This window comes from Diorhabda sublineata, chromosome 2, assembly GCF_026230105.1.
Source record: "Diorhabda sublineata isolate icDioSubl1.1 chromosome 2, icDioSubl1.1, whole genome shotgun sequence".
Lineage (NCBI taxonomy): Eukaryota > Metazoa > Arthropoda > Insecta > Coleoptera > Chrysomelidae > Diorhabda > Diorhabda sublineata.
The window spans coordinates 32065135-32087480 of record NC_079475.1 but is presented as its reverse complement, the minus strand read 5'-3'; the positions used below and the strand labels follow the sequence as shown (position 1 = coordinate 32087480).

Below are 22346 nucleotides of genomic sequence, written 5' to 3'. Positions count from 1 at the left end.
TCTTTTGAGAAGTATTTTCCCGAAGAACAGAATACAAAATTGAAACTGAATTCATGGATTCATAATCCTTTTTTACCCACCTTGCAAAAGCCCGAAAGTATGTCAAATGAGATATATGGATCTCTTTTAGAAATGTCATCAGACACAAGTATGGAGTCATTGTTCAAAACGACATCTCTCAACGATTATTGGTGCAGAATCCGTGATGAATACCCAATGCTTGCCAAAATGGCTCTGAATATTCTTCTTCCATTTCCAACAACATATTTGTGCGAAACAGGATTCTCAACCTATGCAGCCACGAAAACAAAATACCAGAATAGACTGGACGCCGAACCTGATATGAGACTTGAGCTGTCTTCTATCAAACCTGATATCAACCAATTAATGAAAAATAAAAAACAGTTTCATACTTCCCATTAGTTATTTTTTTTTTTCTTTTTTAATATCTTCTATTTCTATTATTATACTTGTTATGTAAGTAAGTAATAAGTATATGTTACATTCTACGTTTATTATGCTTATTAATAAAGAATATACTTTTAGAGACTATTGTTTTATTGTAGGGTTCCGTCAAGTATTTCGCTTTCCAAAAGGGTTCCGTCACTAAAAAAGTTTGAGAACCGCTGATCTATGCTATAAGAATAGCATCATAGATTAGATAGCACCAAACAAACTGCGAACGACAGTTGTAAAAGTGCGCATGCGACCGATCTTTAACGAATTTGGAATCAGACACAAACAAAGTTGTAAGTTTAGAAAACAAACATTGTAACGTAAATATGAATGGGGAGTTTTTGTTTAAATTGTAATTTTCAAAAATTAATTAATAGTTTTGACATGATTAAGTAATAGAAAATTAATTTAACTGGCCATGAGATATAAGTATAAGTTTAATGGTAAAGTGAAAGAAAAATGGAAAAATCTTTTGCCCAAGTTCGTAAAGAACTAGACGATCTAGGCTATACAGAAACTTTTAGGCCAGAATGTCTACCGTTAATTCGAAGGCTTCTTGGCGATTTAAAAATCACCACAGAAAGTCTAAGGAAATACATGAAAATATCTCAGCAAGCTTTAGAGGTTAGAATATACAGAAACAAATTTTTGTTTTTGACATGTATGGTTGTTATAAATATACATTAATGTAGACATTTAATACTCTAAACTAAATAATGAGCTTTACCCCAAACTTACCTTATAGATTCAGTTAAAAACAAAAAAAAAATTAATGTTGTCGCATTAAATACATAATTGTTTGTTGGGTATAGACAATCAACTAGTATTAATTTTAATATCTTTATAGGAACGTGATAGTTTGCAACTAGGTGCTGAACCATACAAATGTGATAATGCAAAACTTATCAAGGAATGTAATGAATTGCATTTAGCTTTTATTCAGTTTAAGGAGCAACACGAGAAGGTTCAAAGAGGTAATTATTAAAATATTGGTCAGATATTTACACTATATTGAATCACATTTACAGTACTTTCCAATAAATTTTATTGTTTCAGATTTGCGGACTAAAATAATATCTTTAGAAAATCAGTTAACGGATTGTGGGATAGAAAAGCAAAAGCTTCTCGATAAATTGAGAGATTTGCAGTTTGATCTGAAACATCCAATTAGTAAAGGTAATTTTAAATGATATTTTATGCTATTTTTGTGACATATATTATATTATTTGCCATAAATCCTGATTCAACTGTAGCAGTTTTCTATTTACATATTGAGGAAGTTGTTTTGAAGTAGCTGATTGAAACATACACATGCAATGGATTAACCAAACCAAAGATTTTGTTTCAAAGCCAAAGTCTAACTTCCTTGAATAAGAAAAATGCTACTTGTAATATTATAGTTTTAGTGTGTTGTATATTGGACTTAGGTTCAATTCTGCTCAAATCAAATGCACAAGTTAAATTCTAAACCATTACATCTTATTAATAACCAAAAAATACCAAAAATTGAAAATAGTAATGTGAAATTGCTTACTCTTCAAATATATTTCATTCCACCTGAACTCATTGCCAGCTTTTATGAAATATTCAAATACTTCCTGTAAATATTCCTAGAGATAGCAACAATAATGTAATTTTTACTTATTATTTCAAAGTACAGTGACTGAATTGCATACCATCACCCCCCGAAAATGAAATGAAAACTTATTTAATATGTTTTTTTCTTATCAATTCCTAAGACTAAAAATCTTATCTGGATTAATCACTATATTGCTTAATTCTAGTTTTATACACTTTCACTGATTTACCTCCAATTTTCAAAATAACATTTACACATTTGTCCTCAACAATTTGTCCATTTTATTCACTTTATTATCTTTTCATATTGAAATTTTTTCACCTAATTGATAATTAATTTTTTTAGCAATTTTTCTCAAAATATGCCTATCTTTTACATTTTTTATCTAAAATATTATTTCTTGCGTCATCCCAATCCTTCTATAGTCTAAATTTGAGCTCTTGTCAATGATTATTAAAGTTATACCAGAGATCTATACTATTGGTAACATAACTTGGAATTATACAATATTTTCCAAAAATGAGGTCAGTGATTGTATATATTTTGTACATGTATTTATACTATTATTATATGAAAAAGACCAATGCGCTTCAGTTTATACCCTTGGTAACTTGCATTCAAAGATATCCTGATAAATATTTATGCGATTTTCTAAAAAACCCAAGGTTTCGAGGTAGTGTGTTGTGGAATATAATTGGTTTATTTTCAACAACTTTAAAGTCTCTTTAAATATATTTGACAAAAATTCAGCTCCCTAATCCGTGTCAATACCCGAGGGATAGAAAAATGTTTTCAAAAGTTGAAGTAGCTGTTGTAGTTGTTGTCAACTTTTGCTTAATAATACTAGAATATTTGATATATATTAAGCTGCGGGAGCTATTTCAGAGTGCACGTCCCTGACTTGGCTCATAATTTGTTACTTAATAATTGATGTTGTTCCTACAAATGTTCCCAAGAAATGAGTAGTCCCCTATCCTAATATTAACTTGAGTAGTCAAGTGCAAGAGCTCAACAACAGAGGTAGCTAACTTTGCCGAGTTCTCTTTTCTAATTATAAACAAATTCAAAATATTATATTCATTACAAACTTTTTCCAGATGTTCTAACGAAGTACCAAGTCATACACTAGTCGACCATTCTGAATAATATAAAAAATTTGCAATTATTTTGAACTTATTATGATTATAACTTTAACTGTGAATGTGACTGTGATTAACTAGTCTTATTTTTAATTTTAACAAATTCTGTATATAACATTGCTTGTAATTCCACTGCGTTAGCTGAAAATTTAAGTAACTCTGTTAGATTCACTATTTGTATATAAATAAACTGATTTCTTGTTTTTTGTGCTATGCTCGTATCATTATATTTAATCATTATATTTAATCCCATTATTCATCAATCATTTCATTCGATTCTCTAGCGTCAGTATGTACAATAAATTCGTGATTTAGAAAAAATTTGGATATCATAGGATTGATGAATTTTACAGTTTTTCAATGTTTCGAGTGATTTTGGACAATCTTTTCATCAATCAAAAGCTACACCCTTTTTAGCTAATCGATTCAAAGATTATGCAATGTCCGCAAAATTCTTGACACCTACATACCCTTATTGCACCATTCTGAGATCTGAGATCCAAAAAGATAAAAATTTTGAAATTAGATATGACAATACTGTCAAAAGTCTAATTGGCATCACGTTCTTCAAGAAGATGTAATTCAATATTTGTCATATAGCATAGCCAAGAAAGTAGTTGTTTTTTCTTTCTAGGAAAGATTAGACCCTTCTTAATATCTAAAAAAATCGAGGTGATTACAGGAGTACTATAATACTTTTTAAATAAAATAAATAATTGACAAAATAGATAATGAATAATTTTTCATTAGATATTCTCACAAGGCTTTCTAAATTTTCAGGTAATCTTCAAAAGTCACGGGAACAGCAGTCAAAAACAAAACTGACAGAAAAAAGCAGACAATTTCATTTGAGTACTGCAATGGCGTCTGCGGAATCTAGAGTAGCATTTTTAAGTCAACAAGTCAAGAAATTAAAAGATGAACAATTGCATTTGTTGAAAAATAATGATTTTTTAAATTCACAGGTATACAAAACTTCTTTTTATAGATAAAAAAGTAGATACTAATACAGAAACAGAAAAGACTAAACAAGATAAAATACGACTAAGTTGGAATTTTTGCAACCTTTAGTGACATTCATACTGAAATATTACTACTAACCCAATCATATTAGGGCTGTTTCAATAAGAAAACTGCCCCGTACAAACATTATTTAAAAATGGAGTGCGCCTCTTGTTGGCATTATATAATGCTCCAAAATCTGAGGACAACATTGATGATTTCTGCTGCTCGCAATTCTCTGTGAAGTACTAAACCTAAATTGAAATAAAAAAAAATCAATTCTGAATCTACTTTCAGTTGAATAAATAAGCTCACCTACAGCTTCATAATTAAACATTTTTTTTTGAAGTGAACCCATTTCTTTATAAAAATCTCTGGAATCTCACAACTGCTATTTTCTATGAATTCGTAAGCATCTACTGTTAAACAGTGTGTTCCATATATAGGATGCAAAATTGAAAAACAAAAGAAACCATACTATGAAACAATAAATATGAATCATTAAATTAATATTATCATTGTGGTGTGAACAAATAAAAAGATTCGAAATGAGGAAAATAATCGGAGAAGAATTTAGAACACATAATGGCCAATTAAGAAAACTATCATTTGAGATGGTCTGAATTTTTCAAGAATGGCCAACATATAAATCATATAAATAGTACATCTAGATATTGATATTAATGGATAAATAAGAAATAAATAAACTTAACAAAAAGTGGTATGGTTTAGTAGCAGAGAATCTGAATAAAAGCTATAAGATGTAGGTCAAAGAAAAAAATAGGGCATAATAAAAACACTATTTTATATTGCCAAATTGCAAAACTGGAGCTTTTTTATTGTGTCCATACATTTAGTTCTCATGAAATTGTATGCCAGAAGCTTGTAGTTTTTTGTATGCTTTAGGTTCTGTGAAAAGTACAGTATCGTCAGAAAAAATGTATTCATTTCGTGTTTCTCATATGTTATCCTGGGTTTTCCTCATTTAGTATTAAATATATATATATATATATATATATATATATATATATATATATATATATATATATATAATAAAACAGTTAAATGTATGAGTAATAAAAGTAATTTCCAATAGTGTTGTGGGTTGAGCACTCAAAACAGAACTGTCCAAGAGTTTTTTAAAATTCCAACGTTTTGATATTTATAGTGTTACACTATCTGATTATTGTTTTCCTTCTACTTTCACATTTTTTTTGTCTAATTGTTTATCTTCATCAACATTTGAGTTATGGTTATAGTATATGGAATAGAGTTTCAATAATTTCATAAAATTTATCTATCCACAATGAGAGAGAGGTAGAGTTATTATACTTTGTGGCTTTTGAATGTCCCTTTTTTCCGTTTGTATTTTTGTATTTCGTCATCACAAATATTTGTTAATAGTTTCAGGAAATTGATTAATGTAAATATTGGAATCTCTTTTATAACCGAATTCAGATGGCTTTTTAATAGGAATTTGAGCTTGTGGAAGCATCTCAGAGCTTTTTTCTTATTAAAAAAGAAGCTGAAAGAAGAAAAGAATGTTGGAAAAAACATGAATTTATTTCTTTTACAATTTTTTTGAAGGTTTTTAAACAAAGTTTTCTCAACTGAGTCATGATGAGACTGTAATCGTGAGAGTTCTTTTGCTTCACTGAAGTCATCTAATAATGATTTTTGATACATTTTTGCTGCTAAATCTGCTTCGATTGAGAGTTCACAATGAGGCTGTAATCTCAAGTTCCAGGATTGAAACTTTCTATCAGGATGTAGTATTCAGCTTAATTTATATACAACTTATATTGAGATTAGGTGAATAACACTAATATGGATATAGTCTCCTTTTCAGTGAAATAAATTTTATGAATCAAAAGAAATAATTGAAAAGGTGGAAACACCTTACCAAGAACAATTTTACTCATTAAAAATTTGCTGTAAATTTATCCTGAACCAAAAAAAGGAAAAATTCTTATCAAATGTGTATTTAGAACATATAACGAATATAATGGGAGTTATCTGAAGAATTCTAGGAGGTTGCAACTCTCAACACTTCTTGACTATCTGTGATTTTGTGATGGGCTGTGTCCTATTAATAGTATGGCAGATGCACGAGAAATATCAGATCAGAAGATCACATGAAATGTTGCTAAGTAAACTAGAATTAAAATGAAAACTACCTATCCACAATAATTAACAATATATATTTGATGAAAAGGTAACAGGCGTATTGGCACATTAGTAGGCCAAAAAAGAGTATATTATTTTTTATATATTATGCAATAATATTGAAATAATGAAAGATAAAAAATTTTCAGCTAGAAAATCGAAATGAAGAAATAAAACGATTGAATGCTTTATTAGAAGGAGGAAGACCAATTAAAGCAATAAACAAAGACTGTTGTTATAAAAATATAGACAATAAAATTGGATCTCTTCAAGATGAAATTGACAAACTAAAGAGGGAGAAAAATTCACTTCAGAATCAATTAACAGGTTAGCTTAAAACTTATAGAATATTTGGTAATCATGTTAGGTTGACAAAAAATATGTTATATTTTTTCAAATAATTCAAAGTCTATTAGAAGTATATTGTTACTACTAAATAACAATAACATATTTTTTTAGAAGTACAATACAATACAAACTAAACTTTTTTGATGGTAATTTTTTGGTTTATGCAGCAAATTATAAATTTCTGGTAAACCAATAGAAATTGCAGGGGCGCCTTTAAAAGTTTAAAAATTCTGACTATTCCTTCCTTATTCATCTTTGAATCCATTTGTCTAATTCGTAAACACACTTCTCCAATTTCAGAAAGGTCATTGCACGGCTATCCACTTACGAACGCAGAGCACGACCTTTACCTATCTACTCCACGTTCAAAATTTGTTAATTGCTCAATATTTTACAATGAAAAAAATGCACAACCACTTGCCACTTGAGATCAAATCGATATCATCTTTTCCCACTTTCCGTAATAATTTGAAGACATATTTACTGCAAAGTGCCTTTTACTCTATAAACGCCTTCTATTCTAATAATAATATTTAATTCCGGGTATGTTACATACTGGTTTAATTTTTGCTACGGGCTTATATACTAATAATTTTGTCAACCATTGAGGTTTTCTTCTATATATTGAAATTTTATTTTATTTTTTTTTATCTTCATTAAATTATGTTTATGTTTGTTTTTTTAGTTTTTACAAGCTTTTTTCTACAAATTGTAACAATTTTTTGACAATAAAGCATTTCTCTCTCTCTCTACATTTTTCAAAGAACCATTCAAATGAAACTTTATAAGACTTTGTAATACAAAAAATAAGGTCTATAAGTTACGACAAAAATCAGATCCCTTCATTTCATGAAAAAAAAGCATTGCCACACTAATTGAAATTCAATGTTATAAATTTGCACATAACTTTAATTGAATACAAATAATAGAATCAAGGAGTTTGAATGGTTAAGGAAGCTTGATTCTGAAAAAAATTATGGTTATTACAGAGAAAGTATTTTTTAATTTTTTAAAAAATTGTTTCTTAATAAAAATAACTCAAAAAATATGAAAGATACATTAAAACTACTTTTTTCTAATAATATTTTTTTTTCTCAACTTCAGAATTAAGATATAACCTTTCAAAGTTTAAAGTAGCGTGTGACTAGTACCCTTTGAACGTTTCCCTTCTAAAAATAAGGGGTTCAATGTATTCCAAACCTTTCTAGCCTAATAGATTATAAATCCTCCCACAAAAGGGTTTTTTAATCTAATAACTAGCTCAAATCAAGCACTACAAAAATATCAATTTTACAAAAGTAATATTTTTAATTGTATAAATGGGATCATAAATGCTTTTTCTCAGCTTTTTTGCAAAAAGGGATGATTTTTGAGGGTGTAAAATTTGTGATACAGAAACATATGAGATGAATACAATAAAAAGAACACTTTCAATATAAATTAAGTAAAATAAAGTACTATAATTGTTTTTTTTTTTCAATTTTATCATAAGAGGGATTTGGTTTTTAAGGGTTGAAATACATGGATTAAGGGTTGGAAAACATAAATATTATCCCAAAACATCATGTGATCTTTTATCTTATATACATTTTTTTTATAACTTTCTACATGCTTTAACTTTTATTTTATTGAATTTTGATAATAAGGGGTAGTTTTCACCCCTCACAATAATTTGCACAAATTGGCATAGGGTAAATTTTAAAGTGAAGGATAAATAGAACTTAATTCCAAAATTTCACGCAAACCCATGCTTCTTGATGGAATTCTGAGGTGATACCATATTTTTACCATTGCTCACTGGACTACCTGTAATCGGAAAATCTCTCTAATCAAGGAAAAACTTCATCAAGCCCCATAAAACAGAGAGTTAACCGACAGATTTTACTCCACTAGTATAATTTTCTTGTAGTTTCCAAATGTCTTAGAATCGTTTGAGCAAAGGCATGTGTTTTCCGTTATCCCAGATGTCTTATTGAATAATAATTGTCCAATAATTTCCATATAAAAAACATTTAATTTGAACAATTTTACTAAAGATTAATTTGTCATCCCATAATAGTTTCAGATGGGTATAAGAAAATATTTAATAAACTTGTTATACCTTGATGTAATTCAGATGTAATTGATTTTCATATTTTTTCTTTATTTATTCTAACAAAGGATTCATCCCAAGAAAGACAATGTAACTCTTTTTCTTCTACTAGAGAATTTTTAGAAATTCCAGTAAATACTCTAGCAGATTGAGTTACATTACAATCCTTCCTCGATATTACGTCACGGGTTGTATTATTTTTTTCTCTAACTTGTACTTCTCTTTTGGTAGTATCTGGAATACTACAATTTGTTCTGCTTTTAAAATTTAAAACGGACTCTTCTAAACTTAGTAAAGTGTCTAGAGACCTTGTAGGTATTTCATAATGTCTCAAAGGGCCCATTAATTTTGACAAAGGGGTTATATTTATAAATTCCTTTCCAGTCAATAGAAGGTCCGTCTTTTTCTTCTCTATCTTAGGTTTACTGATTTGAATGTAGTAATTATATATGGAGAACCATGCATAAACTGCAGGGCCGTGGTCTACGATCTGTGATATTATAAAATCTAGACAAGTCAAATGTAACCCTTTTTGCAAAAAACAACTGTAACATCCTGCACTAAGGGTTAAAAAATTTACAAAGATCGTTCTTACGAGTCCAATCACTAACCAAGGGATGATTAAAAAGGATTTCGTTTCGAAAACGGCTGGCCAAAGAATAATTACATAGAGGATAAGGAATACTCTTGATGTGAACGCTCTTACTATTACAACAAAAGATAGCACATATTTCATGAATTCTTCCATATTGTGTTTACGTATTTCTTTACTGAATCTAAATTTCCAAATTTCGTCCAAGTTAGAATCTACATGTGCTGGCGATTTATCAAAACTCAATATCCAAATGGCGATTATTATTATAAGAATAACTTCTACCGATTTTTTTAGACGCAAATAATCGGTTATCATTTTAATGAAATGAATAATGTAACTTTTGTTTGTTAAAAATTGTTTCCACTAAAATTTTTGATGACTTTGATCATAACTTGTTAACCTAAAATGGTCACATTGACACTTGCATGAAGTCTTGTTTCAATATTTTATTATTATTCACCTATTAATAAAGGTCCTTTTGCATATTATTCCGAAAAATTACGAGACCCTTCTTATTTTTTGATTACGATGAATATAAGTATTCTTATTATAGTAAATAAAAGTAAAATCATTACTATGCTATCGTGAAACTTTCAGTATCCTCGAACAATTTTTTCAAAATAAAACTAATACATCACTCAATAAGTTGTATGACTGACACACAGATGACGCTGCCATTGTCAAATCCATACGACCAACTTTCAAAAAACTAAATGTAAAATTTCATGACATTTCGATTAGTCAAAAAAAGTGACAGCCATTTAAGTGAAGCTACTTTTGTTATTCTCCAAACAATGGATTCAAAACAATTCCGTGTATCAATAATTTATAATTGCTTCTTAATAAATAAAAATACTCTACAAGCTCAGAAATGGCTTCAAAGCTGTTGTCCCCGTTGATATGTGACAATTGATGAAACATAGATATATCAGTTCAACGCTCATCATCTGATTGGACTGCAGCCGGTGAACCACTTCCAAAGGCACAACTATGGAGGAGAAGGAGGAACATCTCTGAGTTAAAAAATGTGAGCTGATTTTTGATGGGAAAATAGGTGGCGCTGATTATAGAGGGTATTCTTTTTTTACTATTTTTTTAATATTCTTATACGTTGCTTAATTCTTTTCACCACCTACATAATATTATGTTTTCGTTAGATTATAGAATCTGAAGCTAGTTTCAGATATAGTAAGTGTTTAACTTCAGATCTCAATCCCATAGTACAATCAGCGCCACGTATTATCCCTACAGAATTCAGACCATATTTTAAACGTACCGTCCATAAGAGATGTTCCTCCTTCTCTACACTCCATAGGCACAACAGTCGGCTGGGGAAGTTATGGCTTCAGTATTTTGGGATGCGCATGGAATATTGTTCAAAAGACTATCCATGCGCGGAGTTTGAAGAAACATAAAACAAATAAAAATTTATATTTTTCATAAAAAGTACTTATTGGTTATTATTGTCACTTAAAAAACATTTCTCTCTTAGTACAAACTTTTTGTGTAGCTATATCTTATAATGTATCTACACAACAGTCAAATACCCCATTATCTATTGTGGAATTAACATTTTAGAAGCATTAGCTAGACAACATGAAGCCATGAGAAGAGCCCTTAATTTAGCAGAAAGGAATAAACTTTTAGAGCACGAAATGAAAGATATCGATCAAATTGCACTTACAGTGGAAGCAGAATGTAATAATACAGTCAAAAGCAACTTTGAAAAAGTTACAAAGTGAGTTCTTGTGAAAATTGTGTATTATTTCATTCATTTTCTTCCATTTCTTCTATTTGGTTAGTTTTTATTTTGATTTCTTAAGTAGATAACTATATAAATCTATAGATAAGTCATGTAATTTATTTCTAATAAGTCAAAGTAGTGGAATCTGTGAAGTCCTAACAAAATTGAATTATTATTTAATGTGATAAATTTTCATTTTCAAAGCTCATAGAAGAGAAACAATAAAAATATTGTTGGTTGTAGTTAATCGTTAATTGCTGTGTAGATTGCAGGATAGTATGAACGAGTCGTTGATAAAAATACAAACATTGGAAATGGAAAATAATAAATTGAAATTGGAAAAAAAGGAACTTATTTCAGAGATAGAAACTATCAAGTTTGAAAAGAAAAATCTGCAAATGTTATTGGAAACAGAAACGGAAGACAAGAAGAGATTAACGGATAGAATTAATAATTTTACTGTTATAGGCAAGTATTAAATTTCCATTTTATATTTAGATATAAGATTGTTCACTACCTCTGCACCAATTAATTGGTATGATGTTTGATATAAATATCACCAATGGTTCCATGAATTCCAACTTAGTACATTTCTTTGTTGAAGTCTTGTTGTATTTTTTCCATTTAGCAGAGGTACTGTACAATTCATCCACCTATCCTGACCAGCTACAATATAACAAAATTGTCCAATTAAATGCTTGAAATCAGATAGATATGCTTTAATCATTTTTATTGTTATGTCTTCTGATGAAGTATGCCCATCTTGATGTACATTCACAATGTTCCATTTAATGGGAAATTATTTATAGAACAAGGTTTGAATATGGAAATTGACAGGCTGTTAAGGTTATCTGGTGAACAGAAACGGAAAATAGCAGAATTAGAATCTGAAGTTTTTGCTGTAAAATTACGTTCTTCGAATTTGGAAAATAAGACAATTCATACTGTAAGTATAAGACGAGGATGGTCCCAGAAGTACCTAGCCAATAAAGAAAACAAAGATTTTAGAAAAAAAAATATTTATTTTTCAACATAATCTTTTAGCTCCATACACTTTTCCCAGCGATGTTCAATAAGTTACGATACCCTTTTTATTATAAAAATCGTCAATTTCTTCATTGAAACGCTGCAGTAAGTTCACATAATACTCGCTGTTGATAGTTTTTCCTTTTTCAAAATAGTCAAGGTAATTTTTTCTATGTTTAAAAATCCACTGAAAACGTTCACTATTGATGGCTGCCAAACAAATACTAAACAATGTGGCGTATTCAAACGTATAGATTTAGTACTTTTTAAGAAGTGGTATTTTTCAAGCAACTACTGCCTTCTCTACATCAGGCTAGGTACTTCTGGGATCACCCTTATATAATATTGTATCAAATATACCCCAAGTGATAATAATATCTACTTCCTGAGCCCATAAATATCCAAATAATAAACATCTTGCTATTGGTACATTGATGTTGCGGTTTTGTTTTAATGAAATCCCGAACATTATATTATAGCGCTACTAAACTCTAATTTAATTTGAGCTGTGCAGCTATTACTATGCTTTGTAATTAGATCATAATCTATGATAAGAATCTAACATAATAGCTTTAGCGCACTTTACTAATGCCATAGTTCGCAGTGGCCGTTGTAAGATGTTCCCGATGAAATTCAGTTGCTTTGTCCGAATATGACTGTCGAGAAACTTCATTTAAAATTCTGCGGCCTCAAATTTGTTGAATAGAGATTAAGTTAGGTGTAATATTCAGAAAAGTGTTAGGTTACAAATATGTCTAAACATAAATTTCATTTTCCCCCTTTTTCCTCCGAAGAAGCTGATACACAGTATAGTAAAAAATCAGTTCTCTACTCAAAACTAAAGTGATGTTAATCTGGAAGCTTTTCATTTGGCCTGTCAAGTGTCAGTGAATATTTTTTTGTGAAAATTGGTATACCTAATGTGTCATAATTTACTTAAAGGTAAAGTGCAACCTGAATAGTGACTAATCTGATATTTTAACTGATTCTTACTAAAATAACTTTTGGTGTATTAAAAATAACCATTGGTCGGAAAACATTACATAAATTATCATATTATAAACCGGTTTGTTAAAATATAATAAATAAATGTTTATTTACCAGAAAAATTACAAATTATTTCAATGCACAATATTTATTCATATTTATTTTACAATAATTTGAAGTATAAAAAGTACAATGAAGAGGAAAGAAAACGTTGTTGGTCCATTTACATTTAGTATTATTTTAACTGTGATATAACTTTTCAATCTTCAATAATGCAAAATCTAATCCCATAAAAACTAAATGTTGTGCATGGGATTATCTTCTGTTCATTTAAGTATCTATCTAAAATTGAATAGGTGAGTAAATAAAAACCTAACAGCATTGATATTGCGAATTATTTTTTCCTTCTTCTGTTCCTCTCCTCCCTGTTAATCAATAAGTTTATGATCGATCTGTATTTAAGAGAAGTATCTTAGACACACTTTTAATAAAATCTACAGAATTAATAATTTTTAATTTGTTGTTATTAGATGTTATATGTTAAAAGGTTTATTATTGTTTATTTTTGTTATCAGAGAAATGAAGATGCCAGTAATATAATGAAAAAACAAGTGACTAGTACAAAGGAATCTATACATACTAAAAAGCCATCATCCGGACGAAAAATTCATAAAAAAACATGTAAAAAATCTTTGACAAAATCCGAACCCTTAGCCAAAGAAGAATCTCAACAAAGTAATGCCGAAAAAGAGAAATTTTCATCTGTTGCTTTACAGTATGATCCACAAATGGGATCTAAATGTTGTTGTGAGGCTGGAGGCTGTGTTAAATGGATGAGAGAGCTATTAGAAAAGGATATAAAACTGAGACAAGACCAGGTAATAATGAATAAATATAAAAAAATACTAATCTTTGAAATATTTTAAAATATGTTATCTGACCATAACTAGCCTGAACCGAGAAGAAGAAAACACCCTAAATCTTTTTTATTACAATCTGTAAATGTCTGAAAGAAATAACGTTGAGTATTTACATCAGTATTTTATTTCGCAAAATGTTTCACTTGATATAACATTGGAACTGTCTTTATTTCAACATCTGTGTTGAGTATTATTTATAGTTTATATCATAATAATTATATTTTACTTGTTTCTAAAATACTGAGGGTATTACACTGAAACTAAAAAACAATCCTTTATATACAGTACAATATCGTAAATCCGGAATCGCTGAGAAAGGATTGGTTCCGGATTTTAGATTTTTCCGTATTTTAGATTATACGACCATTTGAATGCATTTATGGTAGCGTCATCTATCGCGCTAACGAGAAATAATGTCGCAATACATAATAATATAAACAGAGGGTGAGGTATGCACAAAATATGATAAAACCCCGTTTAATACTGCGCAAAAACACGTTTATAAATGATAATAATAAAAAGATTAAATACTTTATAAATATATTCTTCATGCTATTGTTATGTATGGTTTCGCTATCTAGTGTTAAATACAGAAGCTAAAAATTACGATACGAAGGAATCAGACCGGATATTAGATATACCGCGTTTTAGATGTTAAAATTTACAATGCTCAACTGTATTATGTAATATATTATTATCATTTCAAATACAAATCACTAGTTTCTAATGGGAACAAATGGTGCAAAAAGATACAAGTCCACAAAAATCGAAAGTTGAAATATTAGCTGGATATCATTCTTTGACTCATTAAGACCAGAAAAATACAAGTCATAATTTTTTTGCTATTTAAAATTTATCATTTGAAGCAAGAAAATACAAGACTCATGCATCGCTCACTTTGGTGCACAGAAAATTTAAAATGAATATTATCCAAAGTTTACATTTTTCGCTTCAAATCATTCAAAAGGATCTTTATCCCCTTTAAAATCTATGTAGAAATGAATTATTGTCCATAAAAATATTATTTTAAATGGAATTTTATTTACACGTGCAATTTGGTTCAGACCGGACTTTATCCACTCTAGTTTTTACAATCAGAAATCAGATGTAGGTTCAAAAAGATTTTTATCCACACACGTATATTTTTCACTTCAATATTGTTTACAACTTGTTTACTAGCGGATTTAGTGAAATATATTCATTTTTTGAGTGACAAGTTATGGAATTTGAATGAGTTTAAGTAGTAATGCTAATCAGGGTAGCAAAAAGAGACGAACACATTTTACAAAACATCTGCATAGAATTACATGTACTATAATATTAGGAGAGGATATTAAAGAAAATAGAGGGAAGATGAAATTGCAAATAAAACAGAATAAAGTGAATGAATTTATAGGTAACTTAAAAGCCACTGAAAGACACTATAATGGACAAAAATTTAAGAGACTATTCACAAGTCTCAATATAACGAGGCTTTGGATATTTACAATTCCGCAGTTGAAGAAGCTTTCAACGTTCGACGCATTTTTTTTTTTTTTCATAATAAATTCTCAAAAAACTTCATAGGATTCGGAAGCCCAGTTTCATATGTATACAGTTATGGATTTCGAAAAACATGAGCTTAAATATTGTGATCCTCCCAAAAAAGTGACTATTTTGAACAAATTGCGTATTCACAAATTAAGGGCAAAACAATTCAATGTATTGATGAAAGTAGAGGAACCGGATTCACAGGTATTTTGTGTCGATCTCCGAGTGCAAAATCTTCCCAAATTGGTAAGGCTTATTAATTAAGACAATTAACCTTTATATAATATCTGCATAACTGATTATGAAACCCACTCTCCATTTTTTTTACACTCGGAATGAAACTCAAGCAGGAAAGGGAGCAAATGAAATTGCGTCCGCTTTGGTTAATTTTCTCTTCAAGAAATAAGAATAACCTTCCCAGTCAGAGGGCACTCATTTTTGCCTCCAGATAGGGTCTTTGGAAGACTTGAAGAAAGACTAAAGCAAGATGAAACTTAACAAACATGAGACTAGTTATGAATACTTAAGAAACTTGCAGGTTAAAGGAAAAATTAAAGAAAAAAAATTGACAAAACAGAGCGAAATTATGAATATTTCAATTTATTACTCTTGTTTAATGGAAACCTTTTTTTTAGGCTACACAACAAATCGAATCATTACGTAGTGAAAAGGAATTCTATCTGAAAGAATACCATAAAATATTGGAACAAAATAAATCGACACCACCTTTTGAAAAATCTAGCAAGGTAAATGCAAAATGTATATGTATATAAAGAAATTTCCTCAATCCTGCTAATATACAATACAACACGGTATTGTATAAAAACAAATAACCCGCTTAACATTGCAATTATCTGTAGAGAAATTTGAACCACATTAAATTGATCTTCTTCATCTGATGCGTCTATTTTGTGATAGATACCATCTTCTGGTCTGTTAATGATTCTGAATTTGTTCTTATTTACTAATGTCTCAATTCTATTGCCCTTTCTCTTGTTACTATGAAATAATATCTTTAATGATCATACATAGCATATGTAGCAATTATGAGTTACCAATAAATGTATAATTAACACGGAACTTTTAAGTTTAAGTAACATTTACCAGTCGCATCTAAGAGTACAGATTAATTTTTTTTTTTTGGAAATACATTATTTTTTGTCTTGCACTGGCAACGTATTCTAGAACACAAAATCTACACTCCTCAGATCCTGCTAGGCCATATCTCATCAGATGCTTTTTAAAGCCGCTCTCCCATTAGCAAGTACAGTTTCTGTACAGAACTGGCAGCCTGTACCGCATACATACAGACGCTATCAAATATTATCAAATACAGACATTTGGATTGGTCGGTAGGATTCGTTTTCGGTACCAATTGGAGAAAACAAATGCAATGGGTAACTATTTAATAAGCTTACTTCCAGATCTTACTGACATGGATGAAAATGAAATAAGTTAGCCAAGATGTTTTCGGTATTATTTTTTCTCTATTTTCTGCAAATATATTTTTTTCGCAGCAGGTAGAAGAGTTAATGAACAAAATTCGTGATAAAGATCAACTAATTAGTTCTCTTCAAGAAGATTTAAAACAATTGACTAGCGAAAAGTACTCTTTAACGTCTAGATTGGAAGCTCAAAGTAGGGAACTGTCTACAATTGATTTAGAAGAGACTTGCTCGAAAGTAAGTAAGTCGTATATTCATTTATTTCAAAATTTCATCAAATATGAAAAACCTCAACATCTTATAATAAGCTTCAATATATAATATAATATTTTTTTATGTGAATAATTATAATTCAAACAAAACTGTTCGTGGTCCAGTTGCTAATGAATATTTATTCTACTAAATCAAAGTATTTATACATTAATTTTCATCCACTTTTTGGTTTCTAAAAATATTTTCTATTATCATAACTATAGTTGTTCTATCTATTGAAAAAATTTTTCTCAACCTTTAGAATTAATTATTATACCAAACCATAAAAATTATAACTATATTCAGCTTAGAATAATTTACCACTGGTACTCATACTGTGTTTATTGTCATACATTCAAATGATTTCAGACATGCTGCAAAAGAAAAGCAAGAGAATTGGAAGTCCACCGTGAAGAAGTAAAACATTTAGAAAAAGAAAATAATTCCTTAAAAGCAAAAATACAGGTAATCGAAAGTTATGGAAATTTGTTATGTACTTTTTGTCCATATTTATCTCCGTCAAAATTTCGGCTTTTAAGCAGTATGTACAAATTAATTAGGTCTTCTAGTAGGTATCACCCCTTATCAATCTCCCTCTTCAGTTTACATTTCAGCTTCTCCATTGTCGATATATTCTATCTGATTTAACCTGATCGTTGAAAGGAAAAGTACGTGAGCTGCAGACTGGTATAGGCCTTCTTAAGCTTTGTCAGTACACATATATGCTTCATAGTCTCAAATCCGATTATGACATCTCCTATCACTTCCATGTCACCCCACTATTTTTACTACAGTGCAGGTAAAAGTCTATTTTGCAATTATGATAAATAAATTCACAACTAGTCCATAAACTAACTCATTCTAGTTATGGCAACATAGCGCTAATTTCTGTCATTATTCGAAGTGTTATTATAGTTCTTGTATTTATTTGAACTTATTGCCGTTTGTAACTGTGGGATGATGTTTCTATCTTGTGCCATTTAAGTTGTGTTACTGCTTAACCTCTTCTCAGTTTCTTTTAGTAACTACATTAACCTCCCATACTATTTTAATCAATCTATTATCCTTATTTCTATGTAGTTGGCTCCATCAAACTCAATTATATCTCTTCAATATAATAATAGAATGGGTTTATTTTGAGTTCTGTCTGATAAAAGTGTGTATGATGCTGAATTACCTAAAATGGAATTTTTGGTATCTTTGGTGATATTTATAAGTTGAACTTCAGTGTCTGAAGATGATTATTTCGTGATCTAAACGCGCGTTCCAAATATTAATGATTATGAATATTAATTATATTATTATATATATATTATTATATTATTATATTTTCATTTCCCTTTTATAACATTTCAAATTTACACTATCGAAGACTTTTTCCAAGTCTTGTCTCATCAAGACAATGCTTCAGATCACTGATCCGTTATTGCAATGGCCAAATTTAATAAATTAAAGTTTGAATTGCTACCTCATGCACCCTATTTGCCAGATTTAGTCCCCTCGGATTATTTTCAGTTCCCAGACTTTAAAAAATTGCTGGGTGGTCAAAAATTTTCCAAATAATGAACATGTGAGGAAGGCAGCTAATGGCTATTTTGAGGAGCTTGACGATTCTTATATAAGGTATCGAACTTATTGAACATCACTGAGAAAAGTGTATGGAGCTAAAAGGAGATTACGTTGGAATATAAATATATTTTTTTCCCAAAATTTTGGTGTTTTCTTTGTTGGACCAGGATCATTCTCGTATATTATTCGTCTTTGCTAATCTTTTGGTATTTTTTTTCTTCTAAGCTGTCTAGTATACTTTCAGCAATAATGCTGTTGCCTTTTATCTCATGTTTTCCATTATTTTGTGTCCTGTGGCTTTATCATCATCGATTATGATTTATATCCAGTCAATCTCGAAAATATACTCTCCATCTTTGAATAAATTAACTGTCATGTATAACATTTCTCCTCTACTTCAGTCATTACTATTCTCATCAAAGTTTTTCTGACTTTTGTTATTTCTAATGTTAATTATTATGGGAGGCTGCTGCTATTTCTTACAGTGTTGAATTAGGTATACTTTACTTCAAATAATGAATAATTTTAAAAATATCATAAAATATGATATGACAAATTATAATTAAACATCATTACAAACTTTAATTCCGACCCCTCACTTTACTAATATTTCCTTTAAAAACTCCTGACCTGCGAGCAGTCCATTCTCAGGTACTGATTGTGCCGATTCAACCCCAGTAACACAGTTCATTAAAGATATAACCCCCACTCCAAGCCGTCTAAAAAACTTCCAAGGGCGCTGTGTGATTCGTACCATCCAATCACACAATTCCGTTGCCATAGAAACTCTTCTTACCCCCAGGCTCACCAATATACGTCCACTTGCCTCCATCAAAGCTCAAGAGGAAACTTCCCTATCCACCTCTCCGTTTTCTGCGGTTTTTTGTAACCTGGTGAACCAGTTCACTAGCCAAATGGCCGACGAGAGGGAATAATGTAGCCGCAGATGTACCCACCCGCCCGCCATAAAAAATTTCCAAAGTACAAAAACTTCGAAAAACAAATAAAAATTCAAAATATAGGGTAACTGTTTTTAGTTAGACTAGAGCTCTCTTTTCGTTTTCTTCTGGCCCTTAGTCATCCGTTTACCCCTTTTCAGTCAACACAGCACAACCACAATGCAATCACCATAACCCCAGCCTTGCAGAGGAGCAACTCCAATATCAGGGCCAACTCCAACAAACCTTCCAATATAAAAAAAATCTCTTATCCTATCCAAAAATTCTAATTAAGCAGACTATAAATATCTCAGATTTTCTTAAGTATCTTGATTTGTAACAATCGCAATCTAGTTTTTATTTTTTTCTATAAACCATATATTTGCTTGATTCAGGCACTCAACGAAACTTCAGTTTTCAACGAAGAACAAATGAAGAAGGCGTTCTTAGATATGGAACAACATATCATCAAACTCGAAAATGAAAGACGAGATTTAGTAATTACCCAAAGTAGCAGTAGATCAAATATAGCTCATTTGGAAGACGACTGTCAACAACTCAGGGAAAAACTAAAGTTAGCTCAGATCGACGCTAATAATCAAAGAGCGAACTATGACCAACTTAAGTAAGAGAATTTATAACAACGAGTGTATAGAAATATATTTGATTTCTTTAATTTATTATTTCTTAGACCTTTTGATATATTAATGCATCTAAATGTTCTTGATTTAAGGTCTCTTCTGTTTTAAAATTAGTTTTTTTTAATAATTTCTAAAGATAAAAAGAATAATATCAAAATAGAAAATGTTCTAATAAGAAAAAATTATTTTTCCTTAGTCCTTACATCTTAAATATGTCGCAGTACTGGATCAATCAAATTATTCGTAGTTTTATTAGAATTTACAAAATAGAGCTATAAATTTTACTTAAATTATTTGATATTTCATGGTTCGTTACCGCAGTTTTATTTTTTTAATGTATTGATGATCTTTAAGAACATTTAGATGCATTAATATATTCGATTATATCTAATTAACGTATCTTTATTTTCAGAATACTTCATGATCAATCCAATAGAGCTTTAGCCGATACACAAACTCAATTACTTAGAGCCGAAACGGAACTGCAAGGTTTACAGTCCAAAATGAATCTTAGTCATAGAGAATCATCTCATTACGAACGAGAAATTGCGAGGTTACAGGGCGATATAGAGGTTATGAAGAGTCAGTTATCAAAAATCGATAAAGAAAAGGATGAATTATTGGTATGTTAATTTCAATTGTTCGAGCAATAGAGCACCATATAATTTGTTACAGAACGCTGTTGATGATAAAACGGAACAAATAGATAGATTGGAGACGCAGTTGAAAGAAAAAAGGAATCAGCTAAGCGCCATGGAACTGGAGAATAGAGATTTAAAGAGGCAAATGTGGTAAGTTTATATCTCAAAAAATATTTATCTCATTGCAGTCAAATTCTTCTTTCCACAAGAAATATTCCACTTTCAGTATACAAGCAAATTGATTTATCCCAAATAACACAAACTAAAAGTATGGTATACATTTACTTGAAGCTTCTCATGCATATATTATGGCTGCATGTTTTGCGTCGCATCTTCTTGATACATCGAATATCTCGATTTAAATATATTACGTTTTGACAGTGAAATTCCTAGAAAATTGTTAACCTTGTGGATGGAGGGTGGTACAAATTGAACTGTCTCTTTCCCACACAAGTTTAATGAACGTCAAATCAGGCGACATAGTAAAATATTAAAGCCAGTTTCTTAAGGAAACTTCTTATGCTAAATACCTATACAAGGTAATGAAGTGATTTGTAAAACATCAACATAATATTCTGCTGTCATATTGCTCGATGAAAGGAATAGTCTTTCAAACCAATAATCTTGGGCACATTTCTTTCAAAATATCACGTCTATTAACGGTGGTGTCTCACCCTGTTATGACTGTCATGACTATAAATAAATGTAACAGTTTGATAATATTTTCATAATTAAGTTGAAGAACAATTTCCGATCTAAGATAAGGTATCGGAATCCTTCATAGTCAACAAAGGCTGGAGACAGGGTTAATGCATTTCCCTAATACTTTTAAAAATATCTAATTCAAAAGCTTTAACAACTTAACAATAAAAAATTCAGAGTAAAGGGGATCAAAATCGACGATGACACCTGTTTATTCTCCAATTTGCAGGTAATATGAGCAAATTTGAAATACATGGGGCAAAAGACACACTACTTATGTATAGGAGAGAACACAATCGACATACAACTGGAAAACAACGAAATTATAACTATAGGTGAAAACTATAAATATCTAGGAGATATTTTTGACAAAGAAGGGACAGATGATACAGAAATAAAATGTAGAATAATTTAGAGCACGAACAATAACTAAATCACTAAAGGGAATCCTGTTGACTTCTTGATAAAAGTAAAAAGAAAAATGAGGATCTACAATACAATGATTAGAAACAGAAAAGAACAACTAAAGAAAAAAATAGAAGCCGTGAAAATAGGCGCCCTAATAAGAGTAAAT

At 29.9% G+C, this 22346-nt stretch overlaps 2 protein-coding genes across 2 annotated transcripts in view; one reads left to right on the top strand and one right to left on the bottom strand.

Annotated features, from left to right (window-relative positions):
- Window positions 1–718: 718 nt before the first annotated feature.
- Window positions 719–22346, top strand: part of LOC130453239 (centrosomal protein of 135 kDa) — a 63796-nt gene continuing 42168 nt past the window's right edge. Inside the window, exons 1-15 of the mRNA XM_056792864.1 lie at window positions 719–1080; window positions 1304–1430; window positions 1513–1632; window positions 3955–4139; window positions 6492–6669; window positions 10956–11115; window positions 11387–11589; window positions 11931–12067; window positions 13710–14012; window positions 16220–16330; window positions 17102–17266; window positions 17651–17746; window positions 20184–20413; window positions 20842–21052; window positions 21105–21220. Coding sequence (XP_056648842.1) covers window positions 916–1080; window positions 1304–1430; window positions 1513–1632; window positions 3955–4139; window positions 6492–6669; window positions 10956–11115; window positions 11387–11589; window positions 11931–12067; window positions 13710–14012; window positions 16220–16330; window positions 17102–17266; window positions 17651–17746; window positions 20184–20413; window positions 20842–21052; window positions 21105–21220 — 2507 coding nt within the window. The 5' untranslated portion in view covers window positions 719–915. The remainder of the gene's footprint in view (window positions 1081–1303; window positions 1431–1512; window positions 1633–3954; window positions 4140–6491; window positions 6670–10955; window positions 11116–11386; window positions 11590–11930; window positions 12068–13709; window positions 14013–16219; window positions 16331–17101; window positions 17267–17650; window positions 17747–20183; window positions 20414–20841; window positions 21053–21104; window positions 21221–22346) is intronic.
- LOC130453241 (uncharacterized) lies at window positions 8490–9777 on the bottom strand. Its single transcript, XM_056792867.1, has one exon. The coding sequence runs from the start codon at window positions 9690–9692 to the stop codon at window positions 8820–8822; it is 873 nt and encodes a 290-aa protein (XP_056648845.1). The 5' UTR covers window positions 9693–9777; the 3' UTR covers window positions 8490–8819.